General features: G+C 36.2%; 1 protein-coding gene across 1 annotated transcript; it reads right to left on the bottom strand.

Moving 5' to 3' along the window:
• Window positions 1-22,582, bottom strand: LOC124362877 (serine/threonine-protein kinase Warts-like). The gene is made up of 2 exons (XM_046817745.1): window positions 22,407-22,582; window positions 1-9,219 (listed from the first exon to the last, which is right to left on the bottom strand). Exons 1-2 carry the CDS (start codon window positions 22,521-22,523, stop codon window positions 8,788-8,790), a joined length of 549 nt encoding a protein of 182 aa, XP_046673701.1. The 5' UTR covers window positions 22,524-22,582; the 3' UTR covers window positions 1-8,787.

The following is a 22,582-nucleotide window of genomic DNA, read 5'->3' as shown; positions in this document are numbered from 1 at the left end:
TTTGTTTAAAACATATTCATGTATTGCTGAATTTAAATAATGTACATTATCACTAGCACAGAGTGGCATGGCAGGTCAATATTTATACACTACTTACAAGATAACTGTACATAGCTTTATATAAAAACACAAAGGCACTAAACTTCACATTAAATTCGATGATAATATTTTTGGTACATCAATCCTCTCAAATTTAAATGGTCATCATTTACTTCATGTTAATGGAGCGACACACAAACCCGTTAGAACATAAATGAAGCCTTTTCAATCCACTAGCACGCATTACTTCCAGTAACTTCTATAAATAACATATTTACATTGGAGCGCTCATTATATTAATATTTATATATATATATATATTACTGTTAATAAAAGCTAAAAAATGTTAATTCTGTGTATTTATATATGTATATAAATATTTATAAAACAATAATAATTACAAAAGCTGGAAGATAGCAAAATTCTATGTACAATGGTCAGATCTGGCAGAGAGCGAGTGTATGGGGTGTGTGCTTCATCAGTCATGGTAACTCTTAGGCCTACAACTACAGGTAATGTGATGAGACATGCATAACTCCATCCATGGCAACTACAGCATGAACTGATTGGTTGCAATTTTCTCACTAAATTACATCTAACAAGGAATCAATTGAGTAGAAACAAAACATCTTCAACATCAACAAATAAGTGTTTTAAAACATGAAGTGATTGACATGCAATAAATTATAGTTAATAGATATTGTAAACATATAAATATTTCATTTAATACCTTATCTACTATCACTTTATTAGCAGGGCTTCCTCTGAATTTACATTTTTAACAAGATATTTACAATTTCAAACCTATTTTATTTTCAGCTGGAACAATAACATTTCAAAGGATAATTAAAATATTAGTGGTTCTTACAATTTTCATAAAAATTATATTAAAAGGAGATTGAAAACATTTGGATTCCATTCCCACTTGCATAATCTCTTACTTTCTGAAGCCTAAAAATAATTCCATAATTTCATGGACCAAAATAAATAAAACTAAATACTTAGTTTCAAATACCACACATTACAAAGTAATAACAGTCAACCATAAACTACAGAAAAAATTCATGCCAATTTGAATAAAGAACTTTACTCCTTGAAGGAATTTATTAAACAATTTAAAACTAACATGCAATTATAGCTTTAAACAAATAAAACTAGTACAATAGTAATTCTATAACACTATACATAGATGTACTATAGTATTTCAATAATCAACAATTCCACTTTGTTTCTGCAGAATAATTTTTTTTAAAGCCCAACAATAATACATTGTACCAAACTATGTATTTGAAGCCATTTCCTTCTTGATGAACGTGAAAATAAAGAAATTCTTGTCTTGTCTTGTATAACAATAGGTTTTTCTCTTATCAATGACAGTTAACAATTTTCAAAATCTTATTCCGTAATCCACTTTTGAAACATCACATTCCTGACATGATCCATGTTTATTAATTTTACATCTTTCACATTCTACACATGTAATGAGTATTACATCCAAATAATAAACTTCTTAATATTTTTTTTTTTTTCAGTAAAATATGTTAGGAAGGTACAAAAATACAAGATGGTTTTATAATTCCTACAGAATTACTTTATATAACTAGTTCCAAAATGTAGATCTTTGATTGTAAAGATACAGTGTTGTCGAATTTCATTGATACAACATTAAATAATAAACAAGAATGTGCACAAACAAAAAATACATACATTGGGGTTTGGTTATTTTAATGTTTTGCATCTCTAAAATCATTGAATTATTATTAAGAAACAAATTCCCTGCTTGCTTCAATTGCCAAACAATTTACACAAGTCCTAACACTAAACAAACATATTGGGTGAAGTGAACAAAAATTAGTACTTGCTTTGTTATGCCGATTTTAAAGCAATTACTTTGTTTACAGTGAATAAAAATTAATGTGTTACCAGTATTTACTCCTGATTCATACGAATAAAACTGAACACCTAATACCTTGCTCTAATAACCGCATCGTATAAGAGGAGCCTAGGTCAGACTGTTTTAGTTGTCACCATCTGGGTGATTTCACACACGTTCAGGGGTATAAGTTGTATCATGAGCTTTCGCATGTCACTGATACACAATTTTTACTGTTTGAGGAAGAACGTGTTAATTTTTGTACTGCTGAATTTCTGCCAGAAAGTGATGACACAAAAAGAAGCTTTGACACACAAAAATTGAAATTTTTTACATGCTGTGTCTAATTCAGTATTTCAAGTTAAAGATGTTAGAGTCGAAGACTATTACACTTGTAATTATTTACTTTCTCATATATTTAAATGACCGGTGTTCTCTAAATGTTATAAGGCAAGCAAATAGTATTCTGTTCACACAACTCTTTCCAACAGTACCACTAGAACCTTCAGCTTTGAGACATCTTGTCGTGAGGTTCAGAGAGTCAGGAGTAATTACTATGATGTAGTAAATGGTAAGGAAGTAAAAACTACCATATGTTCCAGACAGCCTGTAGTAGTAAGTATGGAGTGACAGCAGTTGTTTCTTCACTTCCTTTCAATACAATGCTATTACTTCGTGGTGGCTTCCGCTACTATTTATTTCTTTTTATTCACTTCACCCATTATTCTTATTTAAAGAAAAACAATTCCTTAAGTTTATTAATATTAATTTAAAATTAATTGTTGTCACCCAATAAAGTATTTCCCATATATCACACACAACGGACACAAGAAATAGCGATAAATTTAAAATTGTATCTTCCATAGATACTTTAATGCAAAAAATGGATATTATTACAAACTTCAACCAAATCCTTCGATTCACTGGAAACGGTTAAGTGATATGGGTCAAACCTTTAAACATTGCCTAATATGCAATAGATTTTGACGGATTGTTTATTTCACAGTGTTCAAAATCTACAGCACGTCTCAAAAAAATTGCAGTCAGTTCCATTTACTATGTAGTAAGTTTGAAAACACTACGATCTTTCTGTAAAGAATTATAGCACAGATGGACAAACAACATGATTTTATAAAGAACCTGTCATAATAAACATTAATAGACTTAGATAATGTTACTTTGATTGATTTCTTTTTAACTGGTTGAGTTAGTCTGCATAGTTCCTGAAACTGAACTGATACCACTTAGTAAGTATTGAATAAGAGATTAAATTGAAGAGTTTATACATAAACTTTAGATATCTTGATTATTGATATGTCAAGATACATGGTCTTGGAGTATTACCCTTCCTGTAATGCTCTGATAGCAGTTTAATGGGTTTCATCAGCCATCATAACCCTCAATATAATACACAAAAATAGTAGTATGTACAAAACACAACATTAACAGATCTTCTTTTATAAAATGTTAAACATTGATATGATTATTATTTTTTTCATGATTATGCGGTTTTGTATGTCTAGAGCCATAGCTGGCATTATTGCTTATCACTCATCATCTTAACCAGGATGGCAATCAGTGGAAATTTGTTATATTAATAAAAAAATCTTAACCATAATCGTTACCATTCATAAATTCAAGGCCCTCTATCACCAAGAGTAGACGGTTTTAAACAGCTAATAAAATTAACCTAAGGGGTTAAAATTTACCCCTTTAAATTATATTTTACGACTGCATTTAAAGGCAATTCTACAACAAGTGTGCTTAATTCAGTAAAATGGAACATATTGACATAAACTTATGTTCCCTAGAGGATATCAGAAATTTTACCACAATTCAACCTCCTTTCACATTTGTATTTGATAAAATTTTGCTTAAAAATAATGATATTTCTACACTAAATATTATGTAAACTGTATTTAAACAGATGAAGATATAGGCACTTTTTAACCCTAAGCATTTGAAGGCAGTATTTATAATTTGTCCTTAGAGCTCGTATGGCCAGCTCTACTGGCTGCCACCATTTTGAAGGAAGCATGGATTAATTTTTGCGTTATGTTATCTCAGCTCATATGTCCAGCTGTACTGGCCAAGATATAATACGTCTACAGATCGTAAGCCAGCACTACTGGCTATTAAACATAGCAGTTATTTTCTAATATTCTCTTTGTTTTATAAAGACTGGTGAGTGCTGAAACCTATCAACAAGCAGCTTTATTTTAAAGTACTTTTTAAGTAAAGGAGTAAATTTTTAAATTAGCCTACAATTCTTCTCTAAACATTGCAACTGTGCAAATAAGATGAATGATGCATAGAGGACCTATACACTGAAGTGATAGAAAGTATGGAAACTTAGAAAATTTTACTAAAAGACATGTACTAACTATTCTTGACTACACATTGGTATGTATTATTAAAAGTTTTATTCCATAAAAAAGTGTAAAGACTGAGAAAAATGTAAAATAGTTTGTGTGTGAATATAACATAACTGTAAAGGCCTACTTTAAAACATTTTATTTACATATCTTTGTTAGCAATATACACATGAGTTAATTTATCAAATCTATGTTTATCCTTTGTATTAGAAATTCATTAAAAATAAATTTAAAATTATTTTTCATTTCTTCTTTAAACACTAAATTACCATGCAAATAACACAAAGGAAAATGGAAAAATAATTCCGTTCTGGGGAGGCAAACAACAAATATGGCCGCCGAGCTGTCAATGAAAGTAGCGTGGACATCTGTACTAGCCATACGAGTTACGAGGACAACCTACGGCAAAACTAATGCAAGCTGTCTGCAACCTTGGTGTGGCCAGTGCTGCTGGCCTTTCGAGCGTAAATGGTTAAAACCACTAGGGTAAATATTTTGTTTAAACTGTTAAAAAAGTCCACAACTACTTTACTTAGTTCTTACATTAACAACTTAATCAACTACTTTTGCTGGTTTAAAAAAATATTACTAATTTACAGGCTGTATTTTATACCATTACAATACTGGATCTAGTTTATGAACATGCCCTGTTCTAATCAGAGTATAAAGATTTAAGAAACAGTTGCTTTAGTTGAACTTCTTAAATCAATATCCTTTTAGGTTGTTTTTGTCCATTTTAAATGTTTACCATAACAATAGAGTAATTCAATAACATAGTAGTATTGTACTATCACTAGTATAAACGAATACAACATTTTCCAATATAATTTTTATTTACACAAAAGAAAAATTATATTGGAAAATGTTCAACATATTAGTGGTTATTTTACATTTGTTGAATTTATCATTATAAAGATACAATGACTGTATAGCCTAAGTAGCATAGTCTACCACAAGGACTGTACAAATTTGACAAGGAGTAGAAGTGCACATCAAAATAAAACATATTCATCGGTACGAATAAACTCTGTTAACAAGTACTTGATATTTTCATTAACATAACTTAGAATTAGAGGAAAGGCACGTTAAGGCACCTCATCCTGATATCCATGACATGGTTCTTCAGATTTACATATTTACCACAAGTGCTGTAAAAACGTATATGAAAAGGTATAAATTACGATGTGTCAAGTAAAAGAGTTCTATTCACTTGTGTATCATCTTTTATATGACCTATCAAACCCATTTCTCTGTTCATTTTATAACATAAAAACAAAATGGAGTTTTCAATCTTGTCTATAAAAACAAAGTGGAAAACTCCCAGCAGAAATGTATGTAGATTTACAGCAACTTCGTGGTGATTTTTAGGCTTATAAAAACCATAATACATGTAGCACATTTATATGAATTTCAAATATAATTAACTAACTACACACAATGCAGTGAAATAAGCTACAAACATATGGTCATTCATTTTGGACCAAATACTGAAAATCCCTAACATATAAATTTCTATTTAGCAATCAATAAAACCTGACCAGGGAACCAAAGGTCTAATATACTCGTGTAAGTTTTATTCTTTAAATATTATCTTTCAATTAGAACTTATTAACTTACGTTATGATAACTTAAGTACCAATAAAATTCCATAAATGCTCTCTTAATACAATGCTATAATTGCAACTGTTGAAAATGAAATAATCTAAAACGAATAAGCTGTTAGTGAACTGTTGTGAGATAACTGAATGAGCTGTTAGTGAACTGTTTTGAGATAACAACTGAATGAGCGGCTTGCACTAAATCGTCTCTAACTACTACAACATTACAAAGTGAAAAATTGACTGTATTGGCACATGTGTTCGTGATTGTTTAGAGTTAAGGCACTGCACAGATATCTACAACTAAGTAAAAAATATATATATATCGCAAAACCAGCTATCACTCACTTACATCACAGTTCTCTAACGCACTATACAACACACACCAGCGCAGTAAAATGTACATGTTTACAAAATCTTAACACACACCCCAACATTATAAATCTATATATTATAATAATAAAATAAATTGTTAACAAATCCTATGATCAAATAATATTTATTGTGATTCAAAAAAATCACATAAAGTAGGTAGTACAAGCAACCTGACATCTTATATCACATACCAATTGACTTGAAGGCATACCCAAACTACATGTCAGACTGAGGTGTGCCAAACATTAATATACCATGTTAATAACAATCAACTTTGGTACCAAGGACAATCTCATTGTGTCAACTATATAACTGCATTTTTATCACGATTTTATCTGAATGCAGTCATGCAATCACAAAATAAATATAAACACTAGTATACACAAAAGGCAGTTCATTTATGGATTTTCAAGAGCATTTAACCCTTAGACATGTTATTTTTCATCTAATCGACAACTTTTAACATGATTTATTTAATAAATTTTGAATTCAGCTACCAATTTAGAGTTTTCTAACTTAATGTACGTTATGAATAAACTTTAGAACTTATATGACAATCAGTGGTGATACTAAGAACTGGAAAATAAACTTAGATATTTTTAATATAGTTTTAAAACTATATAAAACAATTCCGTTGAGTCAATTTCAGAAACAATTACAACAATATGCTCACAGATACATTTGCACAAAATTCATCAACTGCTGTCACATTTTCAACAAATGTTAAAGATCTCATACATAGTTTATCTAAAAAAAAAAAACAATAAATCTAGATATTAATGCCAGATTAGCTGAATGACTTATGACCTCAACTACTGCAAAGTTCAAAATATAAGTTCCTGCAGTATAATGTTTAGTATGAAATCAATAAAGGTACCAATATGTAATACTGATTTTGATATCAAATATCAAATAAAATCTATTTTTACTGAAATCGATTCAACAAATTTTCTTGTTCACGTTCATTATTATGGGATGTGCTGAAGATGACAAGACATATTTAGTATGTAAAACACATAAAATGATTACTTTAGTTAAATCCTCTAAATTGTGTTTTCTTAAAATATACTCCATTTACATATAAAAAAGATACTTAATGTACTTTAAAACATGCCATTATCTAACAGATTTCACAAATTTTTGAGTTATTTAAATGTCTACTTATTTAACAACCTATCAAACAATACCAAGAGACATGCAAATATGGAAATCAATATTTGCATATTGTTAACTATGTATAACAATATGATCAAAAAAATAGAATGCTCAAAGATGTTCTTGGAGATAACTTCAAGCATACTCACTAGAAACCAACTTTCATCAACATTTGTAAATAATGGTCCTGTTTAACTTATTTTGCTACCCAAATACAAATTGGAAACCTACGTTTTTAAATAAAAATGATATACATTAAACTATTTGAGTTGATCCATTTACGTTACTAATGTATATCATTAATAAGAATTTAATGATTGGTATGATGTAAAATCATTAATAACATATAAGAGATCCTGGGAAGATCAATTAAAGTAAAGTATCATGTTATATGTATCTTGCTATCTACGATGATATCGTTACACCAAATATGTTGTATCTTTTCAAAACCACGTGGTACTTACAGGAACAATCTAAGATATCAAATTGCATGTTTATAAACATTTATCTTAAGTATGTAGTGTAAAAGTATGTAGTGTAAAATTGAATGCTTAGACGAACTGGGTGTGCTTATTGTAAACCACAGCCTAAAAACAAGTTAAGATGAGTACATTTTAAAGATCCGAGAATTTAATCATGTTGTAAATTTGTTGTTGTTGTTAGTAAATTTGACAGTAAACAAATATTGTTATGTAAGAAATTTGGCTTATTTATAGAAAACATTCTTTAGAAATAAACACTATTAGAAGAAGCATACACGTTTTAAAGTAAAAGAGCTTTTAAAAAAGTTGAAAAGAAAAAGTTTGTTGAGTCTCACTTGTTTGTAGTTAATGTTGAACAATAAACAAATCTATAGGTAGATAGCAACTCAGATTAGTTGCACCAATGTTATAAAATTATAGATTTTAAAATAGAATAGAATAGAATATATATTCTATAATAACATATTCATTAAGAACATTGATGTCATTGATTCCTAAACTACTGAATAAATGGCAGGCATTTTAAACTTTGCAACTTTGTTTCATTCAATAATTGAGTTGACATCTTCATAAACAACTTACAGAGAGATACTTTAAAATAAAACTTCTCTATGCAAGGTAACTTGGTTGATATACCTAGGAAAATTAAACTGATATAATTACTGTGCTTCAGATATTCTGGCAACACCTCAATCTGCTGACAAACCAAATCAAATTAGAAATTTGTGTATACATGTGAGAGCAAAGACGTTTCACGCCTGACTACTTCACCTTCACAATAAAATAACATTATACATTCATTTGCAAATGTTATTGTAAGTGTACCGAGTTTGACAACTCAATAAGTATTAATACAGTACAATACAACAATTGTAAAGGCTAACATAAAGTCATACATAAACTGCACCTTGGTTATCGTTATCATCCAAACTAATCTTATTGGGATATGGAGTCCCACCTCCGTCGTCAAAAAACCTCCTAAATGTAAACTCAAAAAACCCGTGAAAAGGTTTTCCACTGTCTGAGAACTCATCAGATTTTGACGAATCTGAGGACGCAGAGTTCCTAAGTTTGTCGGGATCCACTGGGTCAAAGTTAGAAGTGTCTGTGGAGTATTGTATCCTAGGAATATGAGGAGGAGATTGCCGCCGAACTCCTTTCTCAAAGTCTATACTAGCGAAGAATGGATGTGATTTTACTTCATTCGCATTCTTCCCTAACCGCCTATCCGCACTTGTACACAGTTTGAGGATCAAGTCCGTGCCTTCAGGTGAAACGTTCGCTATTTTGGGTATTTGGAGTGTTGATTCCCAATTTATAACCTGAAAACAGAAACATTCCATTAAAAATATTGAAAACTGAATAAAATAAAATAATAATATCAGTTAATCGTACTTTTATTAGTGCTCTATAAAAGTACATTTCCTAAGGTCGTTAAGATGGTGGATGAAGTAAAACATTTTCTTCTCCTAGTATTATTTAAAAGCACATTATCCTAAATATCTGAATTCAATAATAAGCCATACACTCTGTTAATCCTACAAATTCTAAACAAAAGAATCATAATTATGAATAAAATAAGGAGAATGTCAATTCCATTGTTTACATTGGTTATTGCACCATGATATGGACAATAAGAACAAATAAATAAATTATGCCAGATGTGTTGATTTTAACATACTATGCCAAATCTTAAATTTAATTTGAGTGTCTAAGCTATCTCAAATTCAAATCAACGTAAAACTTAGAAACATTAACCAACTATGAACTATTTTATGGTTTTGAGAGCATAAAACAATTGAATTTAAAAATTTTTTTAATTGTTGTTGAAAATGTTTCTATGAAACATAAGACTATGTGTGAGACCTGGTGTAACAACAGGGTTTTCTTCATTTTTGTGTCCAATGTACATTTACATTCTAAGGAAGTTTACTGTGGCCATGGTGTTAATGTAATAGTTGGATATGGTTAATTGAACTGTGTGACGGCCCATTAAGAAAGCCCCTGACCATTTGACACTGTGAGGTTAATATTATTATTGACCAGTGAAGTACTACAGTATTTATATTGTAGTACTACCAACCAACGATTCTTCATTGTTCCTAACAGTAAAATGTAAGTACTATTACTTACAAAATATCTACCGTCACCTAAATTATTAAAAGGAAATAAGGAACAGTGATTATTATATATTTATTTAGTAAGATATAAGTCCAAGTAATAGTTGCTCGGAATATTCTAGTTGATCTCAACTGAGTTGTTAAGCAGAAGTAGCCCGATACCCGTGGCAGCTTTAGCTGCAGCTGGCTGAGGAATTTGCTGATTCTGCTGACTCCAGCCTGTGTCTGGCCAAGTTGTGTCGTTTCTAGACTCTGTTACGCCCAAGTAAATCGTTTGGGAGCAGCACCGTACGGAGTCTAGTCCGCCATTTTAATAAAAATTTGTAGCGAAAAAGTATGTGCGTGGAGTGAGTTGATCGCCGGTACTCGAACGTAACGCGTCGCTCCGTGTTTGCCCTTCCCTCTAAAATCTAAATTTTTTTAACCTACTGTTTCGCTGATGAATTATTAATATATTTTAAAAGTACAGTTTAGGGAATGTGAATAGTATCGTAATAATTATTAATGTGAAAGATTAAATTAAAATCAGATTTTTGCGGCCAACTAGTGTTCTGATTATCTAATTCCCAAGTCCCGTCTCGTCCGTTACAAGTGGTGTCAGGTGTGGGGTGCGGTTCAAAAGTCCGTGATTAAATTGTTTCCACGTTTCTGCGAGTCCTACGGAGCTGAGAAACCCTGTGGAGATGGGACTGCGGATCATCAGCGATTCCAGTAAGTAAAAATAATCTATTACGCTTAACCTAAGCTAGCAATAATAATCAGCTAACAGATTAATTAATAGTTCTTCTATTAAAAATTTATTTTGTATATTTTTAGAGGAAGGGCACAAATATTAATCAATTAGTTGAAATTTGAACATAATCTGGTAATATATTATCAATTTAAATTAAAGCATATTTAGAAAACGTATTTAAATTTGATAGTGATGCATTGATTTAGGCATCAGCTCAGACTATCATAAAGGCAGTGAAGCCTGACAGTAGGCAGTGAAGCCTGACAGTCCACGTTAACTGCTACTTATTCTTAGTTAACAGTATTTTAACTATAACCCTAACTTGTTTAACATACAATAGAAGCTTTTAAACTAACCTAGTATTAGTATAAACTAATATTAGAATAACCATACCTAGTGTGTTAAAGTGCGTTGGAAGCCGTCTGGGCGTCATTGAAAATGGCTGATAATTAATTATAATTGATTGATTGAATTTAATGTCAAATTAAAATAAATAGAATAATAATAACTTGAGACATCGACTCTGAAAAATATAGAGTCGCATTGTGGCTAATTTTCCATGTCAGGTCAAAAGACGCCAGCGCATTTGACATACTATAGAAATTAATTAATTATTGATTGTTTATTATTTATTATTGATTGCGATAGTATGAACTTACAACATAAGTAGTAGAATCAAAGGAAAATTAGAATTGAACGGTTACCGATTCAATAAGTGATAACTAGCTATTCTATGATAATTTCGGAATTTAATTCGATATTTTGAGCTAAGGACTTAGTCGAAATTTTTGGACTTTACTGATTACTGTAGGGTGCCTATGGCGGTGTGAGGAATAGCTTAGTGACTAATTCAATATTAAAACTTGTTATTGACTAAAAAGTTTATTCATAAATCAGGAACTAAATTTATCGAATTTTAAATTTAAAATATTAAACGCTACGTGGACTTAGGCGTATAACTGTGATGATTAGTTAGACATTTGAAGAGATATTGCGTGAGGGTTTGATTTAATGACGAGTAACTAAAAAAAATTAATTGATTAATTGAACGTGACAATTTTTAAAATTATTTGAAGAGTTGAGTTAGTGTATGGAATTTTCATTTCCCCTTTGGAATTTAGTATTGGCATACACTATGAACGCGTATCTCTTGAAAAAGGAAGAGAATCAATATGAATTGAAAATCCGCGGACAGCCTACTTCCGGTACGGCTGAGGATTTAAGAAAACGGCTGACGAAGTGTGTTAAGGCAGGTACGCCTATTGATCAGGCTGTCTTAGCTTCCTTAAATGTAGATGAGGAACTGGAGGCCTGTGAAGATAAATATAAGTCATTGGCTGCCTCCGCGAATGAATATGAGGGGGACTATACAGACACTGAAGGTCAGCGTCTTCAAGCCAGGATGTGGCATAACTATTTAAGGGCGGGACGTATACCAATAGGCGCATTAGGTGACAAAAGTATCGCAAAACGTCATGAGGTGTTAATGGATAAGACCAAAGAACTGTGTGACGCGGCCGAAGCCAAGAAAGACGCGGCAAACGTCGAAGCTGAAAATTCAACAGCCGAGCAGACCCCGCGGCCCAAAAATGCGGATGTGAAATCGCCTCCAGAGGCAACAAGCCACATCACCGTCGGTGCACTTGCTCGACAAATAGATTCAACCGTCGCGATCACACCGCAACAAAATTTTAACTTAACGTCATCCGCACATAGTAGAGGAGTGCCTGTGTATAAATGGGGCTTACAATTTGACGGCCAATCACAGAGCGTAGGGGCGTTTCTGCAGAGAGCAGAAGAACTGCGCAGAGCTCGAGGGGTCACCACAACCGAACTGTTTGATTCGGCAGTGGATTTGTTCACGGGACCTGCCCTAACGTGGTATCGATCTACGATAGGCCGTCTCAGAAACTGGGAACAGCTGTGTAGGGATATGGAACTGGTCTTCCAACATCCTGACCATGACATATACCTACAGCAAGAGATATTCAATCGAGTCCAAGCCGAAACGGAACCCATTGACTTATTTATCGCTGCGATGGAGGGGTTGTACAGTCGCTTGTCAACACCCGTAGTGGAAGAAGTAAAGCTTAGGCAAATATTGCATAACTTACATCCCCAGCTGCAAGACCGGCTTGCTCTTTTCGATGTTACCTCTCTTGAACAACTGAGAGTGATGGGTAGAAAGGCAGAAGCGGGACGCTTGAGGTCCATCACCACGCGTGCGGTAGCGTCTAACGTGGGTGTACTCGAACCAGACTTAGCATATCCTCCTCCTCCTCGCGGGCCGACTCGGGGCAATGCCCGTCCCACGCCTGAACGCAAGGTGTTCCAGGCAGCCAATACCTCAGATATTACATGTTTTAATTGCCATATGAAAGGCCACATCTCTCGGGACTGCAGGAATAAAAGAGAGGAGCGCTCTAGTCGAATAACGTGCTGGCGTTGCAACAAGGCAGGCCACATACAGAAAGATTGTAGAGTTCGACTAGACTCTAAAAGACCTCATTCGGGAAACGGGAGCGGGGTAAGTGGATCCACCGACACGAAGCCCCGGAATTAAAGGAAGCTGTTTCGCAGCTACCTACTAAGGTGAACCTAAATATGTGTACGACTCGTAAGAACTGCACTACTGAGAAGCAGGTCAGGACTGTCCCCGAGATTCGAGATGTGGTAGATGAACTTGTAGCCATCGGTAAGATAGAAGATGCAGAGGGAAAGGTCCTAATTGACACTGGAGCGCAGGTTTCCCTCGTAAAAAGAGGAGCCTCATCCGCTGAGCTCACCAAACCAGACGTAATTTTGAAAGGTATTTCTGGTAGGACATTGAAAACTTACGGGCGACAAGAGTTGACTTTAAAAATGAAACCGGGCGTTGAAGTGGTAGGAAATTTTGTAGTTGGGAACCTCCCTAAGGGATACCTAGCCGTACTTGGTTGCGATATTTTGGGCAAAGGAAACGGAGAAATAAATGTTGAACATGGTCTACTTCGGTTGTATGGTGGAGACATTTGGTTAAATCGGATAAAGAAAGGGGAGGCCGTGCCGGATCCTAACCGTCCCTCAGCTAGCTGTGCACCTCCAAAACAGCAACGCTATGTGTACTGCTGTAGCGATGTGAAAATTCCGCCCCGGTGTGAAAAGATTATCCAAGTGAAGACTAACCGATGTGCCACCGGTTCCGACGACTTAGAGGGAAAGGACGTGGTGATTGAACCCCCTGACTTTATCATGCACGGTGTTTATCTTGCTCGAACCCTGACAAAGGTAAAAGAAAACCGCTGTTGGGTCAAGACCGTAAACGCAAGTGCTGAGGAGTTAACTCTACCCAAGAACTTGAAGTTAGGAACGCTCGACAGAGATTTCGACCCAGTGGAGGGAGGAAATCCTGTGCGACAAAAACTACTAGTTTTAGCAGACAGTCATGGTCGTGGACTCCAGGAAATACTATCCGAAAGACTACCTAGAAATTTTGATGTAGAAGTCTTTTTCATGCCCAATGGAAAACTAAAACAAGTAACCTCGAAATTTGGTAGTACTATTGATACATTGACCGAGAACGACACGGTGATCTTGATAGGGGGAACAAACGATGTTGACAAGTGTGCGCCTTACCCGTTAACCCTGAAACAAGCATTTGAAAATTTTCCGGTGAAGTGGAAAGCGAGAGTAACTGTTCTGTCGATATTTGACCGCTATGATCAAGACCTCAAATCCGAACTTGGAGATGCCAACGGAATTCTTAAATCCATCATTCAAAATTTAGCTAAAAATAGAGATAAAATTCAACAGGGTAGGATTGAATTTCTAGACCTCAAAGGAAAATTAAGCCATAACATGTACACAAAGCACGGGTTGCATCTGAACCAACAGGGTAAAGTGAAATTGGCCACTGTTGTGCGCGACATAGCACTTCATAGCTACAAAAGGCCACAGGCAAGAGTAGGCATGGTGAGTCGTTCTGACGAATCCGACTTAGAGGCGTGCTTGGACGAGAAGCTTAGGCATCTGCCAAGTCACGAGCGAGACCTTGTGAAGTCCACTCTCATGGAATTCAAAAATGTTCTTGCTCACAGTGAAGACCAACCCCTGGGTTGTACTTCGGCAGTGACACATGTCATACGAACCGGGAATGCAGCCCCTATTTACAAAAAAGCGTATCGCGTACCATACCATCAGAAGGCCACACTTGACGAATTAGTTAAAGATCAACTAAACAAAGGTATCATTGTTCCTAGTCAGAGCGAGTGGGCATCGCCTGTAGTACTTGTGCCTAAGAAATCTCCCGACGGTACCCCTAAATTAAGGTTTTGTGTCGACTACAGAGGACTTAATGCGGTGACCACCCCTGACGTGTACCCCCTCCCGAACATCACAGAAACACTGGACTCACTTGGCGGGTGCCAGATGTTCACGACGTTAGATCTCCGGTCTGGGTATCACCAGATTCGAGTTGACGAAGATAGCCGACCAAAAACAGCATTCAATGTCCCCGGCGGACATTATGAGTATCAGCGTATGCCATTTGGACTAAACACGGCTCCGGCTACTTTCCAAAGACTAATGGACTCAGTGTTAATGGGCTTGAAAGGTGAGAAATGCCTTGTCTACTTGGATGACATAATTTTGTTTTCCAGGGACTTGCCTTCACACCTGGAAGCCCTTCGTGAAGTGCTATCGAAATTACAAAATGTGAACCTGACAGTACAACTTAGTAAATGTAATTTTGTGGTCAATGAAGTCAGCTATCTTGGTCATGTAATCACTAAGAAAGGTGTTGAACCAGATCCTGGAAAGGTATCGGCTGTAAGGGACTTCCCTGTGCCCACTACGGTGAAGGACGTGCGCTCTTTCCTAGGCTTGGCTGGCTATTATCGGCGTTTTATTGACGGTTTTGCCACCATTGGACGTCCACTATTCGAGTTGACCAAACAGGATAGCGAATTTGTGTGGACACCAGAATGTCAGGAGGCTTTTGAGCTCTTAAAGACAAAACTAATATCTGCTCCTGTGTTGATATACCCTGACTTTACCAAGCCGTTCATATTAGCGACAGACGCGAGTACTGTTGCCTTAGGAGCAGTCCTCTCACAGGAGATGGATGGCCGGGAACACCCCGTAGCGTACTGTTCTAGAACATTATTCCCAGCCGAGAAGAACTACTCGACAACCGAGCGCGAATTACTTAGTCTAGTCTGGAGTACAAAATATTTCAGATGCTACTTGTTGGGGCGTCCTTTCAAAGTAATCACCGATCACTCCGCTCTAAAGTGGATGATGTCGCTTAAGGACCCTAGCAGTAGGCTGATGAGATGGTCGTTGCGACTAGCTGAGTTTGATTTCACGGTAGAACATAAAGCCGGAAAAAAACACACTAACGCGGATGGGCTAAGTCGCGCAGTGCGAGCGGTTAAACAGGAAGTGCTCCCTGTCGTTGACCTTGAGTTAATTAGAACACGTCAACGCGAAGATCCCGTAGTTCAGGGTTTGAGACAAGCCAAGAACTTCCGGATGAGCCCGGAGAAGGTCCTGTACCGTTTGAGCTCGGGTGAAAAGAAAATTGTAGTACCAACTTCCTTAGTCCAGGAGATAATTAGGATCAATCATGATTTGCCCACAGCCGGACACGCCGGAGTGGCAAAAACACTAGACCGGGTGAAACAGAAGTTCTGGTGGAGAGGTATGGAAAGAGACGTTATGAATTACGTCAGGACATGTCGTAGCTGTAGCCAACGAACGAATTACGGTAAAGCGAAAGCGCCCCTGGGTGACGTCTTCAACGAACCCCAGGAGCCCTTCGAAGTGATAGCGGCAGATATAGTTGGTCCTCTGCCCATTAGCGAATCCCGCAACGTTTATATTCTCAGTGTTATGGATCACTTCTCCAGATACTGTGAGTTTGTTCCACTGCCAGATCAGACCACCGAAAGTGTTGCTCGAGCACTAGTGCAGAGGGTGATAACCAAGTTTGGCGTGCCAAAGGCCTTAGTTACCGATCAAGGAGCTAACTTTACATCCGGCTTAATTAAAGACTTATGCAAATTTCTGCACGTTCGAAAAATCCAAACTACTGGTTTTCATCCTCAGAGTAATGGCAGACTGGAGCGGGTCCATTCCACTGTGATGAGAATGTTGAGTCATTTTGTTAACCGGAACCAGACCAATTGGGATGAATACTTGCCTTATGTCACCATGGCCTATAACTCCCAATCTCATGAGAGTACTGGGTATTCTCCGTATGAGTTAATCTTTGGTCGGAAAATGGAGGTTCCTATGGAAGCGGATCTGAAGATTACGGATGAGACAGATATATATGACAATCATATCGAAGCCCTCCGGGAGAAACTACAGGAAGCTTACAAGGAAACTGCAGTGCTTAAAGCCAGAGCCCGAGGCCGTAATGAAAGTCAGTATAATAAGAAAGCTAAATCAACCGAATTCCGTGAAGGGCAGTTTGTATTATTGCATGTACCCAGTATAGGACGTCATCGTGTAAAGAAATTATCAAAACTATGGAAAGGACCATATCCCATAGTTAGAGTGGTATCACCTCTAAATGTTGTTCTTCGAATACGAAAGCGAGAGGTCGTCGTGCACGTGAACCGTATCAAACCTTATAAGGAACGTCCGCGTCCTTCGACCGCGCAGAAAGAAAAGCAAGACGAGAATAGTTCCAGTGACGAAGAGGTAGATGATAGTGGTCTGCAGAACTTAAACGGAGGTGTAAAGGGTGACGATGAAACCCAAGCCCCGGTAGCAGTAGCCGGGCCTGCAAGTATCGGACGCCCAAAACGGAGTAAGAAAGAACCCGCGAGATGGGGTGACTTTGTTAGACTTTTGAAGAGCTTTGGAATAGTTGGGGAATAGTGCTCGCTACATAGCCTGGGAAATGGTGGATATCGAATTTGATAGTGTCACATGAAATCATAGATGTTCTGTTGTAGGCCTTTTAGGCGTTTTATTGATCCTGGAAGGTGTCCTCTGCTTCCACCAGGGTGTCATATTCGAGAAAGAAGGGGACGTTTTACTTACAGACAGCTACTGGACTGTGGTGCTCCAGTACAACCTGACAGGAGTGGAAGAGGAAAACAGAAATCTAAGTATAATCTTGGTAAAGGTAAGAGGTCAGTATGATGAGTTTTTCCAAAATCTTCTCTCGCAAAACAACAGCTTACATACTATAGTGCATGACCTTGAAACCAGTTTCAGATACGAATATTATGGACTACAAAAGATGGTGACCGACTACGTTGGCAAAACGAGTGACTTGGTCACTCTGCTGCCGCGTACCCAAAAGAAGCGCGGTCTGTTTGATGCCGGTGGTCATGTACTAAAATTCTTGTTTGGAACTGTAATCGATAGCGATTTGGAAGTTATGAATAGTAAGATAGATGATGCCAATATAAGGAATGATGAAATATATCATGACACAAAAGATCAATTAACTGTCTTAGATAACATGCACTTAGAAATTTTAAACCATTCGAGGGTAATAAATAAAATGATTTACATCTTGAAAGCGTATCACCAAGTGATGCATGACAACATGGCTCAAAACTCAAGAACAGAATCCGTTTTCTCAAGTTTGTTTAATACTCTTTTCCAATACTTAAAATTAAGTTGTGCCTTGTCAGAAATTAAAGATGCCATTAACCTTGCTGTACAAAGAATGAATCAACTTCACCAAGCTGTAGAGGACTTGGCTGCTAATAGGATGACTAGCAACCTATTACCCCCTCATCAGTTCCTAGAGGTCCTGAAATCTGTAAAACAGGTTATACCACCACCTGCAAAATTATTCTTAGACGTTAAGTTAGAAAACCTCCATAGCTTCTATAAATTTGCAATAATCAAATCGTATGCTACGGAAACACAGCTTAGAGTACTCATTAAGCTCCCCTTGAAAAATGATAACCAAGTGTATGAAGTTTTCAATGTAATAACTTATCCTGTTTTTGACCCTTCTCTAAAAAGATGGGTGAAGTGGGAAGTAGACGACCAAAAATTAATAGTTAGCAAGGACAGACAAACCTATACCGTTTATTCATCTGACCATTACCGAAGTGAGTGTAGTTTCGGCCCTTTAACAGTGTGTCCTCTGTCGGAAGTATTATTTAATGTACACCAACGACCAAATTGTCCAATTGAACTTTTGCTGAAAGAGAAAATTACGTTGTGCACTAGAAAGTTGATATCCGGCCTGAAATCCCCAGTCCTAATTAGAACTCCAACCCGATGGATCTATACTACCTCGGGTGAAGCCAAAGTAGTATTGAATTGCTTTAGACGGGATGCTGGTCTGAACGTTAGTACAACCATTCTGAAAGGGGTGGGTGAAATTCCGAATCGGGATCGATGTGACCTGATTGCAGACGGGTACAGGATGCCTGCCCGATTCTTCGGCAGCTCCTGGCACTCGAGCGATTTTGGAAAGATAACTTTTCCTGAAGTAGATGGGATATATAGTAAAGAAGAAACCGAACTGTTGAATCAGGACGTGAATGATACTTTGAAGGTCCTCCAAGCCTTGGATGACCAATTTGGCACTCTAAGCGTAAAGGAGTATTCTTTAGAGAGTACTTTCCAGCACCTCAGAGTCAATCGTTTTAAGCATCGTATAGTTAAGCAGGTCATATTGAGTGGATCTACGATTACTGTGTTATTAATTGTTGTTTTTATCTGTTTGAGATATCGAGTACGAGTTGCCAATCTGCTCCGTGCCAGCCTGAGAGGTAACCGACGACACCCAGAAGCTACCCGGACCGATGCGGAACTCAGAGACCTTGGGAAGTCGATTGTCCCAGATGAGCAGACCGTTAGAGAGAGTAACCAACCAGAACGAGAGTGTGTGCCAGGAGGATCTGGTATTATCGCATAACCGAAATCCAAGCTTGGTGTGTACTAGCCGTTACGTATGTGCCAGACGTATGAGGATCCTACGGACGTAAGTGAATTCTAATATTGTGTTGAGCTCAACCTGAATGAGGAACTTTCGACAGTGTTTCGAGATTGACGTGTCTCCGTGTGAACTTACAAGGGTCGACCCATGGTGCACTTATCATAGGCCTTGAACAGGAAAATCGAATTTTTCTAATATTGGGACCATTTACAGGGGTTTAGTTAGTAAGTAACAAGATCTTGCCATGTTTCGTCATAGTATAACTTTTGTAACATTGTAAAAATTTAACGTTGTATTATTAATTTGTAACGAGTAGTCGTAGGGTTTCATTGGAGGCTGGTAAGGGAGAATTTTTCATAAATTAATATTATGATCAATATCCAATGAGTGATATCTGGTATCCACAGAAAGGTAAAGCCGGCATCCCCTCCCCCTTATACCCATTCCTATCGCTTCCCAATACTGGACTGTGGATGCCTAAAGAAAATAAATTATTAATACATGATGAGCACACAGCAATTAAGACTGTGGTGAATGCCTTGCTGTGGGATCTCCCGGGCCCCATCAGCAAGACAACTGCTGTACCGTTGCCAGCCCTACCAAGATGTTACGCAAGCACTTTTAATATTATTTTAAACTAGCTCACGAATAATACTCAAACTCCAATAGTATATAGATGATTGTTTAAGGAAACTATAGGTTGTAATTCGTGAATTTTTGTTGTTCAAGTGAACCAAATAGTACTTGCTGTTTTAATGTGTTGCTATGTTAATCGTATGCATGCCTCTAAATTTAGTTTTCAAAATGCTAGATTAAGAAAATATCAAGTGAACACTGTTTGGCACTGCTAGGTGTATGGCAATGCCAACGACTTTAGGTTCTGTTATAAGGATTCTAGTTGCCTCGTTTTTGGCTATTAATGGCAGTATATATGTCAATTTGTATATTGGTACTTTTTTTAACTTAAAATGTGTATTCTCGTTTTAGTAGTAAGACCTTGTGACTTAACAACTGTTCCAATTTTAAAGGGGTGACTGACCTACGGCGGCCCCGAGTGAAAGCCCATGCGGCCTCACCTATACTGGGCAAGTAGCGGTTAAAATTTCCTAATCGACACACTTAAATACCTTTTTTTTGTAATAATTGGATCTTAGCAATCCACTGTGGTGTGCTCGACCAAAAAAAGGAGTAGGAAACTAAAATTAACGATCTCCTCCTTCTCCATAATCCCACAAATAGTTGTTGTGTCATTAAGGGTTGTTGTTTAAAGCATGTTTGGTTGCCTAGTGTTAGAGTGTCTTTCTTGTTGTGAGCGTATTAATTATAGATGTCACTATTCAACAACCATGTTACTTTAATTATTATGTTAAATTTTATTTCATTTTCTGAAACGAAATTTGTTATTGCTGAGTATGTTAGTCGACCTTGAATTTTGAAGTTTATTTTTTAATTAATGAAGCTTTTGTTTTATTGACTTTCTGTGAAGGGAGAGGCACACCCGAGCGACGTATGTTTGCAAGTTTCCATCGATTTTTAGCGAGATATATTAGCACGAATTTAACTTCGAAAGAGAGTCCAGATAAGGACATCCAACATTTTTTTCTTTTTTTCTATTTCAATACCTAAATATCAGTTGAGATTAGCTGAAACAAATTCCTGAATCAATTAAAAAAAAAAAAAAAAAAAAAAAAAAAAAAAAAAAAAAAAAAAAAAAAAAAAAACAACAAGGGAAACCTATTGAACATTGGACTTACCGTTTTATGTTACCTCATGCTGAGGACAGCATGGTCTAAGGGTGAGGGGTGTGTGACGGCCCATTAAGAAAGCCCCTGACCATTTGACACTGTGAGGTTAATATTATTATTGACCAGTGAAGTACTACAGTATTTATATTGTAGTACTACCAACCAACGATTCTTCATTGTTCCTAACAGTAAAATGTAAGTACTATTACTTACAAAATATCTACCGTCACCTAAATTATTAAAAGGAAATAAGGAACAGCCGGTACTCGAACGTAACGCGTCGCTCCGTGTTTGCCCTTCCCTCTAAAATCTAAATTTTTTTAACCTACTGTTTCGCTGATGAATTATTAATATATTTTAAAAGTACAGTTTAGGGAATGTGAATAGTATCGTAATAATTATTAATGTGAAAGATTAAATTAAAATCAGATTTTTGCGGCCAACTAGTGTTCTGATTATCTAATTCCCAAGTCCCGTCTCGTCCGTTACAACTGTACCAAATATTTTTAAATCCACAAGATAATATACAAGATGTTCATTTTGAGAGGTGTACTGCCAGAAATAACTACTGACATGTACATTATATTTTCCCAAGTAGTAAAAATAACCTGGAGGAAACCTTCATTTAGCACCCGACCCAAGGTTAAGGAGGGGAAATAATTGGACTAACTGGAACCAATACGATATAACCATTTAAATTTTCTTACATGTAACAGAGTCTAACTCATAATTGTTAAAGGTCTTGAAAATCTTTCTGTTGTCGACACCACATAAATGATCTTAAACATTAAAGATATTAGGCTCACAATATACTTTATCACATTTGACAGCTTTCCTACTTCTTGATCCAAACATATTTACGATGAAGTGAATATGGCATAGTTAAACTGCTTTGGACTCATATTGTATCTGGTATCTTTTTACAAAAATAAAACTCAATTTGCAAAAACATACGATGAGCTAATTTAAATGTTATTTACTTATTTTGTTAAATAAATAATGAGGAACATACTTTAAACTGAGTTTCACCAGGGGTGTTGGCCAGGAACGGTGGCGAACCAACCAACATCTCATAGAGTATAACACCAACACTCCACCAGTCACAGACGTGCGTATATCCGGTCCGCATGAGCACCTCCGGAGCAATGTAGTTGGGTGTGCCGACCAGCGAGTGGGCAAGACATCTCT

Source organism: Homalodisca vitripennis, chromosome 5 (assembly GCF_021130785.1).
Source record: "Homalodisca vitripennis isolate AUS2020 chromosome 5, UT_GWSS_2.1, whole genome shotgun sequence".
Lineage (NCBI taxonomy): Eukaryota > Metazoa > Arthropoda > Insecta > Hemiptera > Cicadellidae > Homalodisca > Homalodisca vitripennis.
This window is presented reverse-complemented; position numbering and strand designations above follow the sequence as displayed.

Bases quoted from the DNA above. Each gene is read 5' to 3' on its own strand.
- LOC124362877 (XM_046817745.1), bottom strand. From the start codon at position 22,523: ATGCGGACCGGATATACGCACGTCTGTGACTGGTGGAGTGTTGGTGTT. The intron at 9,220-22,406 runs GTATGTTCCTCA...TTCTGTTTTCAG, and splicing joins CTGGTGAAACTCAGTTTAAA to GTTATAAATTGGGAATCAAC.